The sequence below is a fragment of the Cuculus canorus genome, chromosome 1, assembly GCF_017976375.1.
Source record: "Cuculus canorus isolate bCucCan1 chromosome 1, bCucCan1.pri, whole genome shotgun sequence".
NCBI classification, from domain to species: Eukaryota; Metazoa; Chordata; class Aves; order Cuculiformes; family Cuculidae; genus Cuculus; species Cuculus canorus.
The window spans coordinates 80,006,798-80,033,052 of NC_071401.1; the positions used below are offsets into that span (position 1 = coordinate 80,006,798).

Sequence of the window (26,255 nt, forward strand, 5' to 3'; positions counted from 1 at the left end):
GTTTCCGCAAAGCTACAAGACAGACACTGTTCAGTTTGTTCTTACGTAAAAGCAAAACCACTAGGCATCCCTAGGAGTTTTAATGTAGACGGGCAATATTTTATAAAACCTTTTATCTCTACCTATGCTTTTTTTAGGACAGACTAATCCTAAGTTTCACTGCAGTGTTCTTGCACCCAAACAGCAATATTGGTTATGGGCAGAATCAGAGCGTTTTTATAGGAAATACTTGTGGAACACCTAACTGACCAACCACTAGACAGTAGCTACACATCCTGTGGCCCAACTTTAATTGTTTTTCTAATGTGAGGGCCAGGAGCAGTAGATGCACCACACCCAGAGGAGTAAACAGGAAAGGCTGCATTTATTGCTTTGTTCTGAAGTGGTGCATGCCAAGGGAAGACACGGAATATGTCCAGGCGGATCCACACAGGCAGCCCTGAGCTGTCCAGTGCTATGCTCAGAGCTGCCTGAGACAGCATGCCCTTCCCTTCCCTTCCCTTCCCTTCCCTTCCCTTCCCTTCCCTTCCCTTCCCTTCCCTTCCCTTCCCTTCCCTTCCCTTCCCTTCCCTTCCCTTCCCTTCCCTTCCCTTCCCTTCCCTTCCCTTCCCTTCCCTTCCCTTCCCTTCCCTTCCCTTCCCTTCCCTTCCCTTCCCTTCCCTTCCCTCTCTTTCTCTCTCTTTCTCTCTCTCTCTTTCTCTCTTTCTCTCTTTCTCTCTCTCTTTCTCTCTCTCTTTCATTCTCTCTTTCTCTCTCTTTTCATTCTCTCTTTCTCTCTCTCTCTCTCTGACACAGGGGGAAGTCACTGGCAAGGAGGATGAGAGAGCGATGACAGGGAGGTCCCAGGTCACCCACAGCCAGGGAGGGAAAGGGTGGGATCACTCAAAGGAGGGAGATGACCTAGGGTAGCGGCAGTGTGGGAGATGCTCTTCACTTCTTTTATATGCAAGAGCTTCTAAAACCTGATGTCTCCTTTTTACGGTGTCACTGATCGTTCTTCCATCTAGAGCTCTCCTTGTAGGTGTTGTGTTCTTCTCCATGGGACGCTCCCGCGTTCAAACTACTCCCAATTCACAGGTGGTAGCTCGAACTTCAGAACTTTGCCACTACCCATCCCCTGACCTTGCCAGCTTAGGCATGGGCTGCTGTAGCACTTTGATTTGCAAGCTAGCTGGTCTGGCTCCTACATGAGATCCCTGAACTTAAGTGTCCTGGGAAGCCTGGCTGTCTGCACAGAAAAATGAAATAACTTTTGAACCACATAACTGAATCCTTCATTTCACCAACTTATTTCCTGTTAGTCACTGTTGTCACACAACTGAAATTGCTCCATTCAGAACTAATCTCCTGATTGCTAGTCCTACACTGAGTTTATTTGCTCCCCATCACCCTTTCCGAGCATCCGAATGCCTCACAATTGCCTGTATCTCACAAGACTGCTGTACAATTAGAAAACTTTTTCTTTGTACTACTAACAAGGCAGGAGCAGTACCAGATTTTTCTGAGTCTCGCTAAGATACACTCCTCAGTCACAAGACTGTAATTTATCTTCCTTTCATGTACCTTCCCTCTCCACCGTGATGACATTTAATATCTAATCTCAACACTGAATAATAATATGTCAGCTGTCAACTGCCTGGAATTCTTATACCAGGGAGAAAAATGAAGAACATATATAAATGGCAAAGCAGATAGTATTCTAACAATATTTATTCTTTGCAAGTCAATACTGGCAATAAGAACACATGTAACTAAAAATATAAGATTTTATATAATAATTGATGTGATGTTGGCTCAATAACATAAAATTACATATGCTCAGACTAGCCTTTATTTCAGGCCTGATGCTACTCCCATTTTAAATCCTGGCTTTAGATACCTCAACAGCAAATCTGTAAAGGACTTTAGGCCCATTATGCTGCAAAGAATAAAAGCCATGATGAATGTTCATGCAGAAGGTGCCTGCAACGATACTTACTGCAATTGCAATACGACTGCTGTAGATGTATTTGGTCTGGGAAAATCGGTCGTAAATAGAATTTACTGTTGGTGTGTCTCTACTGCCTGTGCTAACAGCAGAAGACAGAGCGTATTGCAGTTGATTTGTTTGTGGTTTATATTGAGTTCATGAATTAACTAGAGGACAAGGTGGACCATATGCTGTGTTAAAATGTAACTAGGAATATGGCATAAGAGCATGCTACTTGCCTTAAAGGGAACTTATTTAGCTTAAAAATGCATAAAAAGCATAAGACTGCAGTAGCAGAGTTGAAAGCCCTTTTTGGTCAAGAGGTTATCTCATAACCAAACACTTAGAATTTTTTTCCTAATGAGAAAGCAAAATTTTTGAGAGGCAAATTAGGAGAAGGACACACAGAAAAGAGGCATGTAGTGATTTTTTACTTAATTGTTATTACTTCAAATGGAAAATAAACATTTGTTTTGCATTAATAGCTTTGTTGTAATGATTAATGTCCCTCTCTGTGATTATTTTTCACTTAAGATTGCGTTTGCCAGTAACAGTTTGTTTTAAAAAAATAAGTGATAGAACATTACTCACCTCATCAAGCACTCAGAACTTTTCTTTATTTATGATCTACGCTGTTGTATTATAATAGCCCCTTCTGCCTAACATGTGTTTCCCTCCTTGTCCATGAGAATACAACAGACTTTCAGGATATACGGCAAGACCAGATTGAATGAGGCTTTTATCAACCTGACCTAGTGGGTGGTGTCCCTGCCCATGATGATCTTTAGGGTCCCTTCTAACCCAAACCATTCTATGTTTCTATGATTCTATGATCTATCTTTTAACTAGTGTCTGTAGGAGAAAACAATCATAGGACACACTTTTTCTTTTTTTAACTTTTTAGGCATGTGACTTCTAGGATCATGTAGATCTTCCTCTGGTTCAAGCTTTCAAGTGTGCTGATGATATGACCTTTAGGAACTATTGCCTGGCAATACAGTAAGGTTGGGTGTATTCCGGCTGAAACCAAGTGTCTGGATGGTTGCTGAAGGCTTTGCAAAATTCCTAAGTTAAAGCACAAATGGCAGAGGAATGACGTTTTCTAACTCTCCCATTTGTTGAGTGACCTTTTACATCTACAGAATATAAAAGAGGATAATCTTTCAAAACTAAAATAAAAAAATAGAAAATGTGCACGTAAAATATTATTTTTTTAAAAAAAACATCATGTGGAGACATTGTTTTAAAAGAAATAAACTGCCAGGGGCTTTGATGAAAACGAATGGAAATGATGCTGTATTTTCCTGGAAAGTTTCCTAAAAAGCAGCATACTATTTCTGGCCTTGCTCTTAGAAAGATGTGTGGATGGGCTTGGGCTTAGGCTTATGCTACCAGAGCTCCCACTCCATGCATAAATCTTTGTAAAAGAACTGTGTAAAAGATTTGCCTAAATACAACTAGTTGTGATATCATTTAAGTAGCAAAAATTTCCTGTAACTACGAAACTCTTCATACCACTAAATCAAAACATTTCAAGTATTTACTGTTTGCTAGAAAAAATAATGTCAGTTATATAAACTAGATTGAAATTTGACTGATGAAAGTATGGCTTAAATCTGTGTGTGGCCCTCCTTCCCTTCCCACACAAATAATAAATGGATATTTGTCAAATATTTTATAAGGCAGCAACTGTTATTCTCTATTAGGTAATCAGCTGCTACAGAAAAAATTGACATGAACTGCATCTTCTACAATCTGTTCAGAAAAAGCAGCTTTTACCTACAATGCCATCTAATTTTTGAAAACAATGGATTGTTCAGAGATAGGAAAAAGCTACTGTATCTCAGGGTTTTTTCATGCATCAGAGGTATTAAAGAGCTGGAAAACAGGAAATCAAATTTTACAGCTCACTAACCATTTCTCCTGTTTTTCTTAGAGATGGAATGTCTTCATGAAAGCAACAATGCAAAGAATAATAAGAGTATTTGCAGGCTGAATCGATATGTGAAACTACAAGCTCGTCAATTATATGCTCAACATGCCTGATGCTGTGGCTGGGAAACCTGCCCCATCAGTTGCGTGTCATCAATCTTCTTTCATTTTGCAAAGGGAGTAAATAAAAAGAATTGTAATCAGGAACGACAGGTGAGATTCACTTGAACTGATTTGGGAAAATCTAAATTATGGCTTTGCAGCCAAAGATTTGCTTATGTTTCTGAAGTTTCCTCTGGTGATATGCAGGGTGTTTACATTGTCAGTGGGAAGCAGCTGTCAGCCAGGTCTCATGCATTTTGAACCAGTGCAAGTTTGGCATGGTCTGAATACAAAGACAAGTGAAATAACTTACAAATTCAAGTGACTGGTCCTTGGCTGTAATGCTCAAAGAAAAATGGTTCCCAGGATCCCCAAAATACTAAAATATTGAGAGGAATTTTTTGCTGGCGATTATGTATTATATGTCATATTATACATGACAATTTACACCAATAAATTTCATAGTGAAGAAAAATATACACATCATACACATTACTGCTATTCCTAATACCATGTCTGTGGAAGTAATGTTTTTTTTTTTTTTTTTTTCACTACAACTTCAGTCTCCTACACGCTATCACACAATTGTTTGCAGGACTTCTGCTGGCTGGGGTTAGAGTAAATAATTGCATTATTATTTGGGTGGGGAGGAAAGGAGGAAAGGAGGACCACACACAGATCTTAACCATGCGTTGATAAGTCAGATTTCAATCCGGTTTATATTATTGACATTATTTTTTCCTCACAAACAATAAATACTTGAATTGTTTTGATTCCCTGACATGTAGCATTTCTTAGTCACAGGGAAGTTTTGTAACCTGTAGTGACATTACAACTTCCCTGTAAACAGGAAGGTTGAAACTCTCTTCCTATGATACTTGTACGGCTTCTGTTATTATGAAGTGCCTCACAGTCTGAGGTAACGTACCCTCGCAAGAACTTTGAAGCACGCAAGGAGCTTTAATACTGTTGCACAGAAAGGAAACTGAGGTGCCCTGGACTGTGTAGAAAGGAATTCTAGCACCCAGGGTGGATTAAAGCTTCATGTAAGTATTGGGTTCAGCACAGTAAATCGGTGTGGTTGGCACTGCTGAGTTGAGTGCCAACGTACACCTATAATTCAGAGGTGACAGGCAGACACCTGAGTACGTCTTGTATTCCCGTTACATCTGACGAGGTCACACCTAACACCTTTTGCAGAAACAAGAGGGATGGATTTCCTCGCCTCCTCCCTCAGACTGCAGGGGTTCACTTTTTTAGTGTCTGGGAGACGACAGGTTGGAGATTACAATACCAGGGTAGAATGTTTTTGAACACAGCCATCTGTTGTTTCTGAGTAGTGTCAGATGTGTGGAGAGAGGAATGCAGGTTTTACAGGTCAAGAAAGAAGAGAAAATTGTCCAAAGGGAAAAAAAAAGCAGCTGTGTTTGTGTGCAATACGCAGTTTGGCTGGTAAGACAGACTATTGTGTTCAGGGACAGTGGGTGTTTCCAATATCTTCCTGCCATAGTCCATCTTAGAAATACTTAAAAAAACCCGAGGCAGACGCATCAACAAAGGCCAAACAGTGTCTGCTGGGGTGTTGGAGAAGGGAGTATTTCTTGTGATGAGGCATTAGCATCACAAGTACCGAGCTGGTCAGTTATCAATGAGCATCTTCAAGCACAGCAAAATGTACAATTAGAACAAATCATTGACATTATTTTTCTTTGCTTGCAAGCGTAAAATCCCTCTTGTTCAAGTTCAGCTGTAAACTAGCTCTCCTCCTATAAGCTAGTTTGAAGATACTGTTCTATTTTCATGACAGCCATGTAGTTAAATATGACAACAGTTAAGTAAAGCCCTACATCATATCCACATTGCTGGTACTATGTTCTCTGAGCAGTATTGTATACCTGACTGAAAATATGGAGAAGGTCCAGCAATATCTTAGGACTCTCCAGGTGAAGAACCTCTCCAGGTGAACAATAGTTAAGGGGTTTTGCTTCTCATGAGGACTCACGGAATTTTTCTGAGCTACTACAGGTCTTTTCCACTTTAAGTCAGGCTACGAGATTCAGCTTCTCAAATAGTTTTGCCTTCCTTATAAACAATATGTTTTGAAATGAGGAAATACCACGACATTCCACTATCCCTAAAGGAATTTCTCCATAACACTCCATCCTTAAACACAATCATCAATTATTTACCCATCAATAACTTCGACTACCAACCCATTATACGTTCCAAACACTGCAAAGACAGGCACAGATCTTCATTTCAGATTAGAGGAATTAAGAGTTTGCGCGTCTTGCATGCATGGTATGGAGAGGGTAAAGTAGTTTTAAGAAAGTTTTAAAAAGAGAGAACAAGTCTTGGTTAACAAGGACAGAAGTGATGATCTAGCAAATTTTTTTGCTTACAGACCATAAATTAAACTGATAGAAATTTCAGCTGAAGTAACCCTAACCAAATATGTCCTAGTAAAAACTTTATGTAAAATTATTACATTTGCGTTTTTTATTTTCCCAGAATTAATAGTAAACAAGTAGATAGAAATTAAACAACATTGACTTGCTAAACGGTTTTTGTTTATGAACATGGTTAACAGGGAATGGCCTGAAGCTCCGTCAGGGGAGGTTCAGGTTGGATATCAGAAAAAATTCTTCACAGTAAGAGTCATTGGGTACTGGAACAGGCTGCCCAGGGAGGTGGTCGAGTCGCCTTCCCTGGAGGTGTTTAAGGAACGGGTGGATGAAGTGCTGAGGGACATGGTTTAGGGAGTGTTAGGAATGGTTGGACTCGATGATCCAATGGGTCCTTTCCAACCTTGTGATTCTGTAATGTTAGCCACATGTTGCTAATGATGCAGGACTGTAAGCAAGTAGTAGGTAATCTGATTCTCCTGGGCCCAGCTGTATCTCAGCCCCAGAGCCGCAGAGAAGAGAGCTGTTCACTCTTCTGCAGGTCAACGGCATTCACAAGCTCCACCATCAGGTTGATTATCTTCCCAAGAATGCTGAAACCAGCGTGAGACCCATGAAGAGGCTGCTGGGTTGTGTCGAGCCCTCCCACGTTGGGTTATGACCTGACTTTTAAGGTGGTGCTTGACCTTTCAGATGAACATTTACGGTGTTTACTGCTAACAACGGATTAATGAAGAGGAATCTTATCCGCATTAACAAGGCGCTCTTTGCCCTTCTTGTTACAGCAAAAACTATAGAGAACACGGTGAGCTAGTTCTCCGTTGAACTGTCACGGCTGTCCATTAGGACTCAGCTCAGGGTATTACGTTATCACATTTCCTTACAGCAGCATTGGTGCTGCACTTTCAGCAGCATCTGGTTCTTTTGGAAACAGTACTGACGAGGGCCCATTCTACCTAGGCTGGAAAATGAGTAGTCCTGAGCTCCGTGAGCACAGATCCCAAAGCTCCCATGGGAGGTCAGGCAGGGCTGTGCTGGAGAGGGAGGCATGGGCAGCTGGCAGAGGCACGGTGGGGATGGGCTCCAGGCGACCATGGTGCAGGCACTGATTTCCATGATTAGATTAGGCATTAGCACGGGCACTGCCCTCCACATAGCAGCTCACATTGGTTTGCTCAGGAGTACAAAGGCACTGTGGGGATGGGCACCAGGCAGCCGTGGGGTGAGACGTGGTCCCAAGCCTCGTGGAGGGGTTTTGATGCCTCTGTTCCCACTCGGCAGCTCTGCTGGACCCCACAATGCCAGTGGCTCTGCCCTGCAACACACCAGTGCCATGTCCCACACAGCACTCATACTCCTGGGCTGGCGACAGGAGCAGGCAGTCGATACTTAAGTTCAAACCCAAACCAACTTAAAAAAAAAAGGAAAAACCAAACAGAACCGGGGTAGAAAATGAGTACTCTTGAACACAGTTCCCAAAGCTCCCAAGGGAGGTCAGGCAGGGCTGTGCTGGAGGGGGAGGCATGGGGACTTCTCCTGACATGAGGTTTAACAAGGCCAAATGCCGGGTCCTGCACTTGGGGCAAAACGACCCTGTGCAGTGCTACAGACTAGGAGAAGTCTGGCTAGAAAGCTGCCTGGAGGAGAAGGACCTGGGGGTGTTGGTTGACAGCCGACTGAGCATGAGCCAGCAGTGTGCCCAGGTGGACGAGAAGGCCAATGGCATCTTGGCTTGTATCAGAAACGGTGTGACCAGCAGGTCCAGGGAGGTGATTCTCCCTCTGTACTCGGCACTGGTGAGACTGCACCTCGAATCCTGTTTTCAGTTCTGGGCCCCTCACCACAAGAAGGATGTTGAGGCTCTGGAGAGTGTCCAGAGAAGAGCAACAAAGCTGGTGAGGGGGCTGGAGAACAAGTCTTACGAGGAGCGGCTGAGGGAAGTGCGGTTGTTTAGCCTGGAGAAGAGGAGGCTGAGGGGAGACCTTATTGCTCTCTACAACTACCTGAAAGAAGGTTGTGGAGAGGAGGGAGCTGGCCTCTTCTCCCAAGTGACAGAGGACAGGACAAGAGGGAATGACCTCAAGCTCCTCCAGGGGAGGTTCAGGTTGGATATCAGAAAAAAAATTTTCACGTTAAGGGTCATTGTGCACTGGAACAGGCTGCCCAGGGAGGTGGTTGAGTCACCTTCCCTGGAGGTGTTTAAGGGATGGGATGAGGTGCTGAGGGGAATGGTTTAGGGAGTGTTAGGAATGGTTGGACCCGATGATCCAGTGGGTCCTTTCCAACCTGGTGATTCTGTGACTCCAGGAGGGCTGGTAGAGGCATGGTGGGCACGGGCACCAGCAGACCACGGTGCAGGGATTCATTTCCACGATTAGATTAGGCATTAGCACAGACACTGCCCTCTCCATAGCAGCTCATATTGGTTTGCTCAGGAGTACAACGGGGTCACGATGGGATGGGCAACAGGCAGCCGTGGGGGAGACGATGCCCCCCAGCCTCGTGTCGGGGTTTTGACACCTCTGCCCCTCCGGCTTTGCGTTGGACCCCGCGATTCCCGTGGCTCTGCCCTGCGGCACAGCGATGCGATCCCACGCATCCCTGGGCTGGCGACGGGAGCGAGCGGTCGGTCCTTAAGAGTAAACCCAAACCAACCTAAATTAAAAAGGAAAAACCAGGAGGGAAAGCCGGCGGGCAGGAGTGGGAGGGGGGAGCCCGCAGGGCGGTCCCCGGGGCGGGGCGGGCCGGCAGGGGGCGGGCAGGGGGCGGACGAGGCGGCGGGCGCTGCGGAGCCCGGGCGGGGAGCGCACCTTCCCGGCGCCGCCCCGCGATGGAGCAGGGCCCGGCGGGAGCCACCGCCGCCCCCGCCGCCGGCCCCGCCGCGCCGCGCCTGCCGCCGAGCCCGAGCGAGCAGCAGCTCCTGTCGCGGGGCTGCCCCAGCCCCCCGCGGGCAGCGGCGTGCGGGAGAGGCTGCGGGCGTCCCGGCTGCCCCCCGACACCCTGCTCCAGGTGCGGGATTGCGGGGTGGGACCTGGGAAGGGACAGAGTGGTATGAGACGGGACGGGATAGGATGAGGCAGGGTGGTACGGTGGGGTTTAGGTAGGGCTGGGATGGGGGGGACGGGACCGGTTGGGATGGGGAGGCAGGGTGGTATGGGACACCCGGGAAGGGACGGGATGGTATGAGAGGGGACTGGACGGATTGGGTTGGGATGGGGGGATGGGACGTGGTGGAATGTTATGAGACAGGACGGGGTGGCATGGAACAGGACGAGATGGGTTGGGACGGGACGGGGTGGCATGGGACCTGTTGGGATGGGAAGGGGTGGTATGAGACGGGATGGGATAGGAGGGGACAGGATGGGACGGGTATAGTTGGGATGGGGGGGGACAGGACGGGTTATGGATGCGGGGACGGGATGGCGTGGTATGGGACGGGTTGGGTTGGGACGGGGGGACGGGGCCTGTTAGGATGGGATGCGATGAGATGGGACGGGACGCGCTCCCTCCCTTTCTCCCTGTCTCCTTCACTCTCTCCGCCCTGCGGGGCAGTTGCTGCCCCCGCTCGGTCGCCGGTGCCCCGCGGTGCCCGAGCGGCGTCACCCCGCGCACGGCGGTGTCCGGCGCTGCTTTGTGTCTCTTCTCTTCTTCCAGAGAAGCCACTGATGCTACCAGTGTTCAGTACTGGTGTTTCTCCTTCTTTGCCTCCTTCCTTGCCGGTGTGTGTGTACTGGGGACAGGCGCGGTGCTTTGGCACCGGGTGGAGCACGGGATGATGTTCTGAGCGATCTCCCGGGTTGGGAATACCGTTAACTTCTTTAAAAAGGCCTCCCAAAATCATAAGGACAGCTGCGCTTACAGATCTGGGAAGGACATGCGACGTGGTTAGCTGCTGGCAATTTGGTTTTTAAGTGTTGTTTTGGGGGAAAAGAAATCTGTAGGTAAAATGACGTGGTTTTTTTATAAGTCTCTTCTTGAGAGCGAGCGCCTTTAGACAGGAGATGAGAGGCTCTGACAGCATCAGAGTCCCTGAGGAGGTCCCCGAGAGAGGCAAAGAGGTAAAACCTCCCATAGTTTTGAGGAGGAGCTTGGTCAGGGTCTGAGAAGGCTTGTGCCACCCAGTTGCCAGTGACAGGGCAGAGAGTTGGGCTTGTGGTCTTTTCCACCTGTAGATTAGTGGTTTGACTAATGCATTGTAGTTGTATAATGCTTCTGGCAGCAAACTAATCCTGTCGTTAAGTTTCGTTTTTATTTACAAGATATATGGCTTTTTTTTTTTTTTTCATTTGGAGTTGTTTATCAAGTAGAAAAAAGTTGTCATATTGCAACTGAGCAGAAGTATAGTTACCTGGCCACCATCGAGAGTACTAAACTGCTCTGCTGTCAGGAAATCCTCTAATGATTTATATAAATTCACATTACATGCCTTATTCTGAATGAAAATGATGATACGTGAAGGATATTTTTCATCTCTTACTTGCACTGTTTACCAGACGTGCAAAACAAAAATGTTACTGAGCGTCATAGTGCAGCTTTGTTTTGAGCCCGACTGTGGCTTTGGTCTTGCAGGTGAGCAGTGAAAGCAGGGACTTCTTATGAATCTAGCACCAAGGGTGCTAGATCTTTTGCAAAGAGGAGGAAGAGGGCGTTTAATTTCATAAAAGGCATATTTAAGAAAATTGTTAAAATCCTGTTAGTAAATTTCTGTCCCTTTGGTGTTAGTTACTTTTTTTTTTTCTCCAAAGATTTATAGGGGAAAAACTCTTATTTTTGCTATGTAGTTCCTTATCATTTAAGTGAAAGTGATTATCATGTTTTTATCAAAGTTTGTTTTGGAGCTCATTTTGATTGTAATGTGTGACTTAATCCTTAAAATGTTGGGTTTTGTTTGTATTTTTTAATGTTCTTGTTTTCCAGTAGTTTCGATTATTTCCAGGTATATTTATGCTGTGAAGAGAATGTTACTGGGAAACAAGCCTGTAATTGGCTTCAGAAATATTCAGATAATAAGGCCTATGGGATCTGGGGCTGTTTCTCTTTCTCCTTCCTGCCCTCCCACTCTTGTTTATATGTCATTAATCGCAATGGCATTCTGCTCTGTGGCTTGAGTGTCTGCCCTCAAAGCCCACCACTGTCAGGTATTCTTACTAACATTTACCACAACTTAAGAAAAAAATGAATTAACATAACGTGTTTTAAGAAAATAAGATTAGAAATATGGATATTGTGATAAGGAAAACCCCAAAAGATAGTTTGAGACATCTGCTGATACTTTGTCTTTTGTCATCCTCCATAAATGCAATGTAATAGCTTCTGTTTAAAGACCCCTACCATTCTAACAGCAGTGGGGACAAGGCACAGAGATTAGAGGTATATGTTTTCTGCTAGTACAGAGAACACTGCCTTTAGACAGAGGAAGCTTGTTTGGGTTAAGATAACATATTTTCTCTGAAATAGTTGTTGACCGTGAAAGTTTTAGGGTTTTTTTGTTTGATTTTGTTTGTTTTTTTAATAAAATAAGTGTTTTAAAATCCCCGTCTGTCACAATTAGTGCTTATTATGCAGGCATCCCAACTGACACAGTGAGACACAGTCATACTGGGTTTAACCTTGTCAGAAAGGGGAGATTTGGACTGGAAACTCATCCTGGATTTCTATGAAACAGAGCCTGCACAGTCCAGAAGGTACTTAACACCGTTCCCTGGTCTTTGTGTGAGCTGTAACAAGAGGTATCTATGAGCCCTATTGTAAGTGATGTGCAATTTAAAGATTTTGTATTCTCAAGGTATTAGTTGAGGAGTGGTTTTCCAGATTAGTAGTATGCTTCCAGAACTGGCATTCAGTGCCATGGCAAAGTGTTGAACCTGTGCTGTTGTCTTCAGGGATTTGTACTTGTGTAATAAGCGAGTCTAATCTTTCACAAAGAAGGACCCTTTCCTTATACGGTCTTTGAGATTTATTGTTGATTGGAAAGATGCTCACAAACATCCCAGGTAATCTCCTTCCACCTTCCTTAACTGTAATGATAGGGTTTGCAGTCTAGACAAAAATCATGTGGGTTCATCCTGGCTGGAATCCTCATATTAAATATGGCAATTCCTGTGGGAAAAGCAATGCTGCATGCTCCCAGACAGCAAACAGGGAAGGATTTTGTTTGGTTTAAGGTTAGTTGGCAGGATCTAAGAGGTTATTTAGGTGAAAGAGGCTTGGTAATAGAGAGCAGGTAGGAAATGTGAGAGCATATGCCAGAAGAGGAAATGCTGGAATAAAGGGAAAAATTCCAAGAGCAGCCAGGTCAGTAGGAACAGATGGTATGCACCTGAGAGTCCTGGTTCTTGGTAAGAATGAAGTGATTGAATTCAGATTTGTTAATGCTAGCCATTCCGCTGGGCAGTAGGGTACAGCAGAGGTTGTACCTGCATAACTTACATTAGAGATCAAAGAATGAACTCAGCGAGAGTTATTTCGGTTCTGGAAAAATGGTTGAAGTTAGCACTAAAATGAAAAATGTCAGACATTTTACAGGGCTGAGAAGGGCATGACAGGGACAGGACAACATGGTTTTTGTGGGCTAGCCATGTAGCGTGGTTAAAAGCAGAACCGTCCAGACTTTATTTAGACTTGCACAAAGCCTGTGGTGGATCTTTCACCAGAGGCTTTTAAAGTAATTGTGTAAGATGCCTGTAATCTCTTGCATGAAAGATCCGTGCTAGGATTGTTTTTATTTTTTACAATATTTATGGCAAAGGAAGAAGAAGCAGACAAGTCAGGCGCTGCGCAGTTAGAGAGACTGTCAGAAATAGAAGAAACTGAAGAGCATCAGCCACATCTGTATTTACCCATGTTGGTCAAGTTGAAGATGGTGCTCCCCGTGCTTTGGCTCCTCATAAATGGGAAAAAGAAATGAATTTGTGCAAAGAGAGAAATCCTGAAAAAATAAATGTTTTGACCTCACTGAGGCCACAAAAATATTGCTGAAGGAAAGGCAATCCCACACCATACTTTGTTATGTAGATTGATATCAGTAACACATCTTGAGGAGGAGAAGGCAGGCAGAGGTATGTTAGCAATTGGGAGGGAGGAAGAAGTGAATGAGTCTTGGGGCAGGAGGCACCGCTGGTGGCCATCAACAGATGACGACAACAGGTTCGTGTACCCACAAGGGCAAGCGGTCTGGGGTTTTTCCTTGGAGGATTCTGTTTGATTATGCTCTCTGAGTGTGTCGGGATGTCAGTAGTCCACTAACCACTGTGCCATGGTGCCTGGTTTGCCTTGTCTCGTTTTGGACAATCAGCTTGTGGCCCCGATTTGATGCTGGCTGTACTGGTGGGAACAGTGTCTGCCCCTGGAGTCCAGGACACCAGAGTGCGGTTGTTATGGGTGTCCAATACTGAAGTCTGTGTGGATTTTGGATAAAATAGTGTTTTATAGAGTCATCGGCCACCGATCAGCAAAGGAAGTATCTTGTATTAGTCTTACTGTTTGTTGGTATTACTGTGGTCTCTGAAGATTTTGTCTTAAGAAATTAGGGAGCAGGAGGGGACTCAAGATTTACGCTGAAATGTTTCTCTCTCTCTGTTAGTTTCTGATTTATTTGATTAATTCTCACTTGGTTGTCTGATGGTATCTGTAATTCCCAGTTTTATGAACCTTAATCCTGTTTGTGAACTTGCACTATCAGCACAGAGACCTGATTTTCTTAAGAAAAACGCCTTCTTTCCTCTGCAAATGAAGACACTGTGTTACTTTGAGCTCTGAGGATGACAAGTACTAATTGTATGATGCTGGAGCTACACAGACACTGCATTTTTCAGCTGGGACTCTCCTTCCAGCTCTGTATGAATAGGGAACACACCAGCAATCTTGCTTTTCTTTCACAGGCTTCGTGAGTTAATTTGTGTTTATCGTAACTTGTCTCTATAGTTACAACTCTACGGTTTAACTGTGTTTTTTGTTTTCAAAAAGGAGAAGTGCGCATAGATTAAAAAAAAAATTGGTAAGCTGATTTTTCTTTGGATAAATGCCAGTATATTTTTGTATTCCACAAGTATAAATTAGTACCTCCATGATAGCTGGGGTGGGATTAACTGTCTGCCTCAAAGAAGCAGAGAAGAATTAGAACTGTGGCAGTTAAAATGGGAACATTTTGAGTGAGGGAAATCTGAACTTAATGTTACTTTATAAATGACAAAACTTGCTGTGTTGTGCTCCTTGACAGAATTGGGCATTATGTTAGTGCTGGAAATGTGATCTAGCTGACTGATTAACAGTAAGTCCATCAAAAATTGTTGTTAAGTTAGAGTACACATGGAGAAATTACATCCTACTTGTGTATTTGAGTCAGGAAGAAACAAAAGGCTGGGGGTATAATTTCACGTAAGCAGTACAGCAAGAAGAGGAAAGGAAAACTGATGTTTCACTATCAATACTTCTGGCGACCATCCCCCAGACTGTCATTGCCTTTCTAGAGTGAAAAGCAAACTTGTGTTTATTTGAGTAGAAACATGCAAAATCCAGATGTAAAAAAATAGTGGTATTATTTATATCTTAAAAAAAATTGTCTTAATTATACCAAAGTAAAGGGTGAAACTTCACCTGAAGCAGTTGTGATTCCATGAAAAAAAAATGGAGGTCCTAGTACATCTTCAAACTATTGTTTATCATTTAAACTGTCATTTAGTAGTCATTTCTTACAAGACCGGTAGTTTTGAGTGCCTCAGGGTTGAGTTAGGCAGTAGAGATTTGTAGAAGCTGTTCCTTCCCAAGTGTGTTGCAACTCAGTCTGTAAAACCAGAGACTCCTAGGCCTGCTTGTCACAGGCATTCAGTAGGATGGTTGGAATTAGCCTGATTAAGGCCTGCAGCCCTCAGTAATTAACCCTCATTACAACCAAATATGAATTAATTAGTTTATTTTTCAATAAAACAATGTGTGCTCTGCCAGTGATTTAAAATAATTCTGCAAGAGGAATGGAAGGAAAAGATCCATTGGGTTGAAAATGAATAACTTTCTTCATGAGAGATTGCTGCAGTATGAAGTAGTGGTGATGAGGAATGGCTGGGTTTTTAATTTAATTTTATTTTTTTTTTTAATTAGTGGTTTTGTCATGGTACTTGTGTTAACTGCGTAGTGAACCCACTGCACTTAAGTATAACTGTTTTTAGTCATGCATGTGTCTGCAGCAATATGCTGTCAATATCATGATATTTCTATACAGATTGATTGATGTTGTCCACAATCTGTTTTGCAAAGGGCGCGTAAACAGAATTCACCTTCTTCTGTGGGGGAATCTAGTGTAGATGCTGCTGGCAAAAGAGGGTTGGTCATCACTAAATCAAGATTATTTTTTAAAAAAATAATAAAGTTTCTGTTTTTACTAACAAGTAGCGTTTTAAAACTTATTTGAGCAACCACATAGCTTAACATGCATTTTACTTTTTATTTACTAAGACATTTGCTCCATTATAATCTTTAATAAGAGACACATTTGCTTGTGTAGGTGCATGTGATATATGCTAAGTTAAATTTAGATGAAAACGGGAATTAATTTAAAAATATACAGACCATCCTCATCTGCTAAGAAATGTATTGGATTTTGTTTCCTATGCACACAAACTGTTTTGTGGAACAACGCCAAGCTCTAACGAACGCTCCCAGCCCCCCTTGTCTGCTTTCGCACATCACAAACATTTAGAAGTTTTTTAAAAGGCAAAACATGTTTTTATAACTTGGGTAAATAAACTAAGTATAGTTTGCAGTTAGTGATTTAGCTGATTATTTCTGGTCGGCCAAATAACACAATGAATGGATCTCACCCCCCCATCCTTCCACCTTGTCACTGTATCTAACTTGTAAGGGGCAAGGAGGAGGAACCTTCCCAACAGAGTGCTCAGTTTTATGCAGTGGTTACCAAATAATGCTCCTGAATAATGCTCCTCTGTTCAGGAAGAGGGGATTACTATTTATCCACAGTCGATTTTCTACTCCAGCAACCTTCCCTAGTTAATTATCCACTAACTCAGCTGTTCAACTGTTTGACTGTCTTCAGAAGTTGAACTAGCGCATATTGCTCATTAATGTTTTATTTTACCACACTGTTGGTATGTGTAGATGTTAATACATCAAAGAATCTTGCTTCACAAATATTGTATCAAACATATTTCTCAGTTCATAATATTTTAAATTTAAATAGGTTATTTATTCTGATTTCTTGTCTCAGAAATGCTTGTTCCATCTTTCAAGAAACTGTCTTGGTTAAGTTTTTCAGCTGAGCTAAATTAATAGTTTCAGAGGTTATACCTCTGATTCTGATCAGAGACTCATCTTTATCTTGAAAAATAACTAGATAGTCGCACTACAAACCAAAATGAAATTAGGGTCTTATCTCTTTGGACTTTAGTAGTATTTTAAAGAACTTATTTTTCCCATGAATCTGTTTTGCAGACATTAAGATGCTTCATGCTGCCAGTTGCTTTCGACTGGGTGGTACATTTGGAGAGGAGTGATGAAGAAGTTGTCTCTGTCAAGCAGAGACGGTTGTCACGCTGTGCAGTGCATGTCTACAGTGTGCGATGGGCTCTCATCGGCTGGGACTAGGCCTGCCTAATGCTATCCCAAGGTTACACACTGCCTGTTAAATTGATGTTGTACCTGGATAAGTCGTTCAGCAGCCCTAATGAATATAAATTACTGAGCAGAGCTACAAGGCTGCCCCACTTACAGCAGCATGATTCGCAAATATCTTTAAGGAAAAGGTCTTGAGAAACTCAGGGTAGCCTGACTACTAAAGTGCATCTTCAGTGTTTTTTCTCTGCTGCTTTATTTTTCATCTCTGTGTTTGGTTTTTTTTCCTGCCCTGGGCAATCTTCCCTTCTCCCAGACAGCTGCAAGTGGAGACCTTATTGCTCTCTACAACTACCTGAAAGGAGGTGTGGAGAGGAGGGAGCTGGCCTCTTCTCCCAAGTGACAGGGGACAGGACAAGGGGGAATGGCCTCAAGCTCCGCCAGGGGAGGTTCAGGCTGGACATCAGGAAAAAATTTTTCACGGAAAGGGTCATTGGGCACTGGCAGAGGCTGCCCAGGGAGGTGGTTGAGTCACCTTCCCTGGAGGTGTTTAAGGGACGGGTGGATGAGGTGCTGAGGGGCATGGTTTAGGGAGCGTTAGGAATGGTTGGACTCGATGATCCAGGAGATCCTTTCCAACCCAGTGATTCTATGATTCTAGTATCTTACCCTTGCATCTGTATAGTCTTACAATCTGAATGTGCGCCTAAATTGGTCCTCTTTTCTGACAGGAGGCAGTGGGCAGCTATTCTTTTGAGCAGGGCCATACTTGAAACCCTATGGTCAGACACAGTGACCTGGCAGCGTTGAAAGTTGAGAGTTGGCTAGTGGGAAACACTCGGCTGAGCTTGAATTTAAGCTGTCTGAACATGGCCCGTGGTGTCTGCTTACTTACTACGGGATGAGTCATGAACTTGAATTGTTCTTTCAATAGCAAATGTCTGTAGTGTTACTTTGTTATTATTATTATCATATATTTCAAGTGTTTTTTGGCATGAGCCTTTCAAATAAATTTAGGGTTTTTTTTCCTAATCTTTTCTTCTTATTAGTCTCTTTTTCCACACCATGAAACATTAGATCAGCTTTGGCATAGGTAACATTTCACATTTCATGCATTATTTACTTCTGGCATAATTTACACAATGATGTCCTGTGTAAGCCAAGATGATGGTCTGTCAGAATAAAACAATGTGTCTAGTCATTTGCAAAACAGGATGAGGGCTATGGGATAACAAATACAGTCAGAATTATTTTATTACCAACAATAACAGCAGTAGAGCAGTAGAAGGTGAAGTACTTGGAACTTTCGAACGCCAAAAATAAAAATAAACGGAGAGGAAGGCAAAAACAACTCAATGTTTGATTTTTTTTTTTCTTTCCCTAGTCTTTGAATAATTGCTGCCTTTACAAGAACATCTTTATATTTTAATGGACATAGGCTGCTTTTCCTTACTAGGTACAGATGGGAATGCAAATACAAGTCATGATATTAAATGTGCTATAAAGTGTTGGCATATGTTACATGGGCACTGGAGACAGTGTTGTCTCTGGCTCTGTCAGATGTTGCTGCTTTGAAGTCCTGTCCTCTTTAGATGAATTGAGGAGGAACGCTTGGTTTAAACACAAACAAGTAGGTTCTCACTGGCTGAATGATGCATTTCAGCACATAAAGTGCAAGCATATTAGGCGAAATGATGGTAATTTTAGGGTTTGTTTAGTGATATGGTGGAGAAAATTTTAAGTCGCTTTTACAAGTGATGAGTTGATTCAAATAAAATGGAGTATAAAATCAAGGAAGGGCAGGAAGTGACCTCTACACACACCATATGCAATTTGGTTAGCTACAATAGTAGACCTTCAGTTAGGAATGTATTTTGACAGCTCTTCAGTATAAAAAAACCCCATAACTGTCAACTAAAGAAGCATTTTAATTTGTGATATGTTGGGGTATAAGGTGTGTAAGACGGGAAAGAGCTCTTCATCAGGGAGTGCAGTGACAGGATTCAGGAGTAGTAGTTTTAAGCTGAGAGAGGGGAGATTTAGGTTAGATATTGGGAAGAAATTTTTTACTGTGAGGGTGGTGAGGCACTGGAACAGGTTGCCTAGAGAAGTTATAGATGCCCCCTCTCTGGAAGTGTTCAAAGCCAGATTGGATGGGGCTTTGAGAAACCTGGTCTCGTGGGAGGTGGCCCTGGCCATGGCAGAGGGGTTGGAACTGGATCATCTGTAAGGTTCCTTCTGACTCAAACCATTCTATGATATTGATTAAGATAACTGTACAACTGTGGAGTATAATGTTTTGGGTGTTTGCTGCATTGCTCTTAAAAGTTCCTGCTGTAGTTGTAACCTCTAGGGAGATGAACTTGGGAAACATGTCAAATGTGGTATATTAGGATGGGTATAAGGAGCATAATGTTTTCTTGGCATAGCCAGCCTAGAAAAAACGCATCATAGTAACTACTAAAAATAACTAGAAAAAAATTATTGTGGTAAGGTGGGAGATAAGTTTGTAAGATTCCCGTTTGTGGCAAAAATGCGTCGTTTGTGGCAAAAATGCGTCTTATGGAACAGAGTGTCTGTTTTCTTCTGTATTAGTAGGGTCTTATTTTGTCTGCAAGGTGGAACAAAACTGAGAATTACATTTTTATGGGAAATGCCAGAATTTCTTCTGGCCTTCTAGGGCGCATTCAAGTGCAGTCAGTGTTTGCAAGAGAAGTTGTTTTGGAAATGTTTATATTTATTGAACTAAATCAAAATACTTTGTTTTGAACTACTTAAGTGTTAAATCACTGTGACATCTTAAATACATAAATTCTGGGAAAGAGGTTGTACGTGTACATCACCCCTTGTTCCTTTCTGTTCATTAGACTAATCCTGCTGTTACATCTAGCAGTGATGGTGTGGCCAGGCAGCTCGTTCAGAAGGCAGACTGTGATGCCTCAGAAACGTCATCTACTGAGAAATTGTAGGGGTGTGGGAACATCAAAACCTTAGCTTCTCTGAGACTCTGATACCTCTGTATTAAGGCAACCTGGAAAAACTATTTTGTTTCCTGGCAGGAATTTGAAAGGCTTATTAGAATCTGAGTTGTGGTTTGTTGTTGTTTTTCTTTGTTTATTTAGGAAGATTTTGCAGTATTTTCGATTAGTCTGTTCAAGAAGAGTAGGTGTGGTAGCTGTCGTCTAGCTGGGGAGGATTTGTCAGGGCTTCTGTAATGTGGTGTTTGTCTCTTCTTGGACACTAACTCTTGCCACTGCTTTCAGAATGAGGACTACAAGACATCAAGTGTCAGGTCTGCCTTACAGAGTTGTCCATAATTGACTCTCATTCTGAGAAGTGAGAAGAAAATGTTTGAATCTCTGAGGAATGTGTTTTTCTACCGTTGTTAGAAGTTGTGGAAGACCTAAATGATTGTAGCTGCTAGAAATGTTCTCTTATTTAGCCATGTAGACATGTTCCGTATGCCCTGGATGTCTGTTCTTTTCTCCTGTAAACTCTGAATCCAGCGTTAATGGTAAAAGAGGTTCTGAACATTTTCGTTTTCATCCAAAGTAGATTAATTTCCTTTTTAAACAGAGTAAGAGGAAGAAATTGCATACAAGGCTTTTCCAAAGTGACAGTATGTTTCTGCAGGTCATTGTGAGTTGTTGTCTGGATTTGGTAACTGTGACATTCATGCCTCCTTGCAGCCTCTTGTGCTTCTCGGACTTATATGGATCCCTTATGGTTTTGGTAGGAAGCATAAAGAGACACTAGGCTGAAACTGGTTTCCCATTATAAGAATGTAAGACTAGTAGAGTCCTTACCTGAGGATGAGGGAGCTGGGAGGCAGAATAAGCAGGGCAGCAGTGAATCTCATTACAAGCAGCGTTTGCGAGACAGATTGGAGAAGCAGTTTGAAAGAGTTGGCCAGGTGGCCAATATGTGTATTGGGGGATATCTGATTTGGGAGGAGATCAGAAAGCAAAAATAAATGAATTCCAATTAAGTTGTTAGCTGCTATACGCTGTTGTTGAGTAGTAAAAGGCAGGAACCAGGGAGCTGCTTGTTTCTGGTTCTTATTAGATGCTTTAGACATCATGCTGATGAGCAGGTTATAAAAATAAATGTCTGTTGCAGCTAGTAGGTGAAACAGCTTAGAACTTGGTAACCTTTAAAAAGAGATAATGTAAGGTTTAAAATTATGCTGATGTCTGAAGCTTCCTGCAGAGTCCTTGAGTAGTCGCATGAAAAGCCTATCAATAGCAAAAAAAAATACCTCTAAAACAGTTCAATTGACCACAAAACAAACCAATGAAATTACAGACCCAATATCTTATCCAATTTTTAGGTTGTTTTTCATGAGATGCCACCAAAATTAGAAATGAAGAGAGCCTCAGCTTTTAGTGTTCTGTATCTGGTGGAGATATACCACTGTAACAAATGGTATGCTTGGGGCTTTTTTTTTTTACTTGCATTGTAACCTGCTGCTACCCTCGCTTAACCATGGACTTATTTAAAAACAGTACTAAATTATTATTCTGGAGCTACAGTATATTTATAAAACAACACAGCTGTGAAATCATGCCTGTCAAAATATATTTTGAGTGTTGTCAGAGGAAGGAACCAGGATGGAGAGTTTGGATGTGATGATGTTACAGCACCTGGTACCTCACAGCGTGACAGGTCCTGGGTTCACTGGCCAGAGCAAATATTATTTCAGGATAAGAAAGAGCAGCACTGAGCAGTGCTGATGTCAGCAGGAAAATAATTCTTAGCATTATTTACATTCAGTTATCAGTCCCTTATTTTCCCTTCCTCCCACCAACCCCCATATATTACAGTAATTATGCCTTTTTCTTTGATCTAATCCAAATCAGGACCATCCTTGAGGAGAACATTCTCCAAAGGAATATTTTTCCTTAGGAAATTCTCATTAGCTGGTTTTAGGCTGCATTATTTACTATGCATATATTTGATTGCAGGGGAAGTGTGCAAGTGGTAAAGCTTCCAATTAAGTTTAGCAAAGCGCTTTATTTTAGTATTACTGCTGAATTTAAGCTCTGCAACAAAATATGGCACTCTGGAATTGCAGTGAAGGTCTCCAGTGCAGATACTGAAGGACGGGTCTTAGCGTAAATCTCTCTGAGTAGGGGAAACATCCAAAAGGGCAAAAGTAGAGGCCGTTTGTGAATCTTTTTCAGTATATAGTTTAAATTATTTTGCAATATCGAAGTGCAAATATTAGTAACAACCAAATTAATCCTGAAACAGGCACAGTAATACTTGGGTTGTCCTTCTAGTAACTTGGTCACCTGGGGTGAGATAAGTTTCAAAATGTGTTTGACGTTTTGACGTTTTAATGAAGAAAAGAGTAGTAATGTGTTAAGGGCTCTAGATGTGAAATACGTTTAAAGAAGTGGAAGAGTAGTGTTATCTAGTTTTCCATGGTCCTGATTCCTTTTCATATGGAGAGTTCTGGTAATATATTATGCCTTAAATAGAGAGTTGCAGGACTGTCCTATGGTCAAATTGGCTTTTGTCCGGAAGAGCATTTCTTGGGTTTCCACAGCACCATCTAGTTGAGTGGTGTGGTTCTTATGTGACTCTACAGAGCACGGAGAAGAACTTTGTTTGGAGCAGTGAAATTATTAGGGCCAACTGTAAATATCTGTAATTTTGCTTTGCTTCCTGATGGCTATTGCAAGACAGCACATCTTGCAAGCAACATTGTACAACAATTTTCATTTGTAGAAGAGCATTAAGGTGTTTCAAAACCAGTTCTTCATGACTGGAATATATCCAGGGGTATAGTTTTATAACAAAAGTATACTGGAACTGTGTGGTTCAAAGGAAAGGGGGGTTTGAATCATAAGCTAATACACATTGCCATAGTGAACTACTTCCCAAAGTCAGTGTTTAAATTTTTTTTTACTAGAATGACTTCTCAGTCCCATGAGATATAAAATGCTTCTTTTCCTTTGCTGCTGATGTTTCTGTTCTGTTAGAAGTTTGCCTGCTTATAGTACTTATGCTTAGTTATGGTATGTTTCGCTCTTTGAGTTAGCCTTTTCTTGTGGTCTGTCTGGGAGAACTGCTACAAGTGTAATGCTAGAAGTACTCATTTGTGATAGGGACGCAAGATGTAACCCTTCATGGCAGCAGTAGCTCATTTATTACCAGAATATGAAAGCTGATTGTATCCTTATGTGAACACCCATCATTCTCATTAACCATTAAATGGTCAAATGGCTGAAGGCACATTTGAGTTTCTGAGTGTGCAATGCGTACAGGAAAAAGCATCCTGGTTCTGGTTCTCCATTAGGGGCTTGCTTAGTGTGTCACCCTGCTCTTTATGCAACGCAATGTTTCATCTCCTGCTGGGAATGACCTGCCAACTGTTCTTTCGTTATTGTTATATGGATAACCATTAGCTTATATTCCTGAAAGGTCTTTCAATTTCCTACATAGCTGCATGATTTCAGAATAAAAATGAGATAGTCTCCTTTATTACTGCTTATTCCACTTCATCTTTCTCAATGTAACCTAAAATTTGCCAATTTCCCATGTTGTGGCTTGGGGTTTTTTTGGCCTGGTTTTTGAAAGAAATGAGGATTGTGCAATGATGCTGTTAATTCATCCCAGTAATAACTTATGAATCTGTTAACTTTTTCAACAATTTCAAGAATATTGAAAGACTGTGAGGAATTCCTAAGAATTATGTGCAAGGCGTTTTATTTGGTAAAAGATAAACCTGTTAGTTTTCCTGCTGAGGCAAAGAGTACCAAAGTGATCTCAGCACATGTTAAACATGAAAGAATTGCTAGAGGAATGTCCCCTGAAGACAAGGGTCCAGAGAAAGCTGGGATTTGTTTGTTCTGCGCTGCTTAGAGGTAACTTCTTATTAGAACCGATGCAGTTACTAAATAGTGGTGTGGGCATGAGGACAAAAGATGGCCATAGAACACCGTGGCAGTGAGTGAGGAGGAGCAAAAGGGGAAGTCTCTCCATATCTGCTCTGTGTCGCTATTTATATGCCCCTCTCTGCCCCCCTCCATCTCTTCCCACGCGGCTCCACCTGCGCTGCTCTTTGTTCCCTTTGCTTCCAGCTGGCAACTTCCACCAGCCAAGAAGAGCTGCTGGTTCAGCACTTCTCTGCATCTGCCAGGAAATAAATAAATAGTGGGAAGAGAAACGGAAGTGATGTGTTCTTGCTCTTTTTGTCAGCTTTACTTAGGGCTTTTTTTTAATCGTATGTTTTGCGAAAATGTATTACTGTGAGAAAATTTTCTTGAAACTAGAGCTGAATCCTATCGCCCCCTTGGCTTCCTTAGTTTTATGGCTCTTGGAAAAATCTAAGTGCTTTGACATTAGTGCATTTGAGATGGTTTCTCATTTTTCTGGCTATTAAATATGTTATTGCTCTCGAGGGGTCATCCCTTGAGGGCTTACCAGGCGTTATGTTTTGTTTGCATACACCCCTTGTTCCTGCATTGCTTTGTAAGGTGTCCTGCCCCTGTCTACCTGCAGGTAGCTGCAGCCTAAATTTGGTCACGGTGGGGCTTTGAGAACTGTCTGCCTCTCTGCCCGACAAATTGCCTCCAACTCCCAGGAAGCTGAAGATGATGTGCTGGCACTTTTTTTTGCTCCTTTTGTGCCAATTCTTTCTCCTAAAGCTTCCAGCCTTTGTGACTGCCGTCTGCCTGGGAGCTGGAGAGAACATGCCTGTTCTGGATTTTTTTTGTTGTACTTAGGCTCAGGTTCCCTGTCACCTCAAATGACATCTCATCTTACGTGAGGGATTCAGATGAACAAGTGGATTTATACTTGGCATAACAAGCAGGTGAGCCCCTCACATAAAATGTGACAGCTCAGCATGTCACGATCGATAGCTGCTTCTAAACTAAATACCCAGCTTCATTGCCATTTGCTCATTCCTCCTTTGATTGTGAAAGGATGCCTTCATTTTTTTTTAGCCAGGTCTAATGATTCTAGATCGTTTAGCAGTGGTTTCCCTTCAGGAAGTTTCACTGCTTGTGGTGCAGGAACTGCCCTCATTGCACTGAGGTGCAGGACATTCTCCTGCCTACCTGATTCTCCTTCACTGTGAGGTTGTCTCAACATGAAGTGTTTCTCTTGCTGTGGATAAGTCTCATCAATTATCTCTGAATTGATTTCATTCTTAATTAAGAGGATGGTGTCACCTTTCAAAAGTGTTTTTACAGTTTTTATTTGTGTATTTATCTTTACAAAATGTGGGGGGTTTATTATGATTAAAAATGAGTAGTAGACTTTCCTTAATTTCTTAGTATGTCTCTGCTGTCTATTTTTCTTGATTTTGGAAGGAAAATTTGTCTTAATTTTAAACTTTCATTACAGAAATATTGTAGTATAAACACTGCAGGGAAATACTTTCTTGTATAAGAACTGCTCAACTCTTTCCAGTGGAATTTAAAAATAACAACCACCACTACTCCTCTCACTGCAGAAGTGTTTCCACCAATACTAAATCTTGGAAAAAATTGTTTAATGATACCTAATTGTGAGCCAAACTTTGCTTGACCATGTACCTTTTGATTTTGTAAGTGTGTTTGAGGTCTTAAGCTACACAAAATATTTGTGATGTTTTTTGAGAGACTATTTGGAATGTAAAATAGTTTTTGAAAGAATATATTATTGTTAACGTTCTTGCCTTGTGCTTTAAGGAATATTACTCAATGTATATGCAAAAATTGCAGCAACGTGTTAGTCAAAGACACTGCAAGATACATATTGTCAGTCTTTTGGAAAGCTGTGAAGTCCTGTATGCTTGTGTTTAACCAGCTTGCCCAGTCTAGAGCAAACTTATTCCGTGTTCTGAGATTAGGGAGGCTGGGCTTCTGCTGAGAAGCAGGACACAAGTAAGCGGGCCATACACACCTTCCTTCCAGCCAGCTAGGTCTGAACATTTCTCCACTCTTTACTTCAATACCGAATCTGCTGCTTTCAGATCAAAAAACTGGTGAGGAGAAGCCGCAGTGTGGAGTGATTGTGGATCCTTTTAATAGACAATAGGAAGAGGGTTTGGTCATTGGTAAGAGAGGCTGAGCAGTGAGATGGGACTTTGGTTGTCATTTTTATTTTTTGAGGTGTAACAGGGAATAAAGGAAAGGACAATCAGCAAATTCATGTCTGACGTTTCAGTAGGTGTTGGGTGCCACTCAAAATTAATGATGTTTCTTTAGGCTTTGGGTTTTTTTTCATGAAATGTAAGCCATGGTAGGGACCAGTGGACACAGTATTGCCTTAGTATTTGGGACCCTTAT

General features: G+C 42.2%; 1 protein-coding gene across 1 annotated transcript in view; it reads left to right on the plus strand.

The window, feature by feature from the left end:
* Positions 1-8,861: 8,861 nt before the first annotated feature.
* Positions 8,862-26,255, plus strand: part of REPS2 (RALBP1 associated Eps domain containing 2) — a 97,925-nt gene continuing 80,531 nt past the window's right edge. Inside the window, exons 1-2 of the mRNA XM_054060093.1 lie at positions 8,862-9,033; positions 9,077-9,417. Of these exons, the coding sequence (XP_053916068.1) occupies positions 8,862-9,033; positions 9,077-9,417 (513 nt within the window). The remainder of the gene's footprint in view (positions 9,034-9,076; positions 9,418-26,255) is intronic.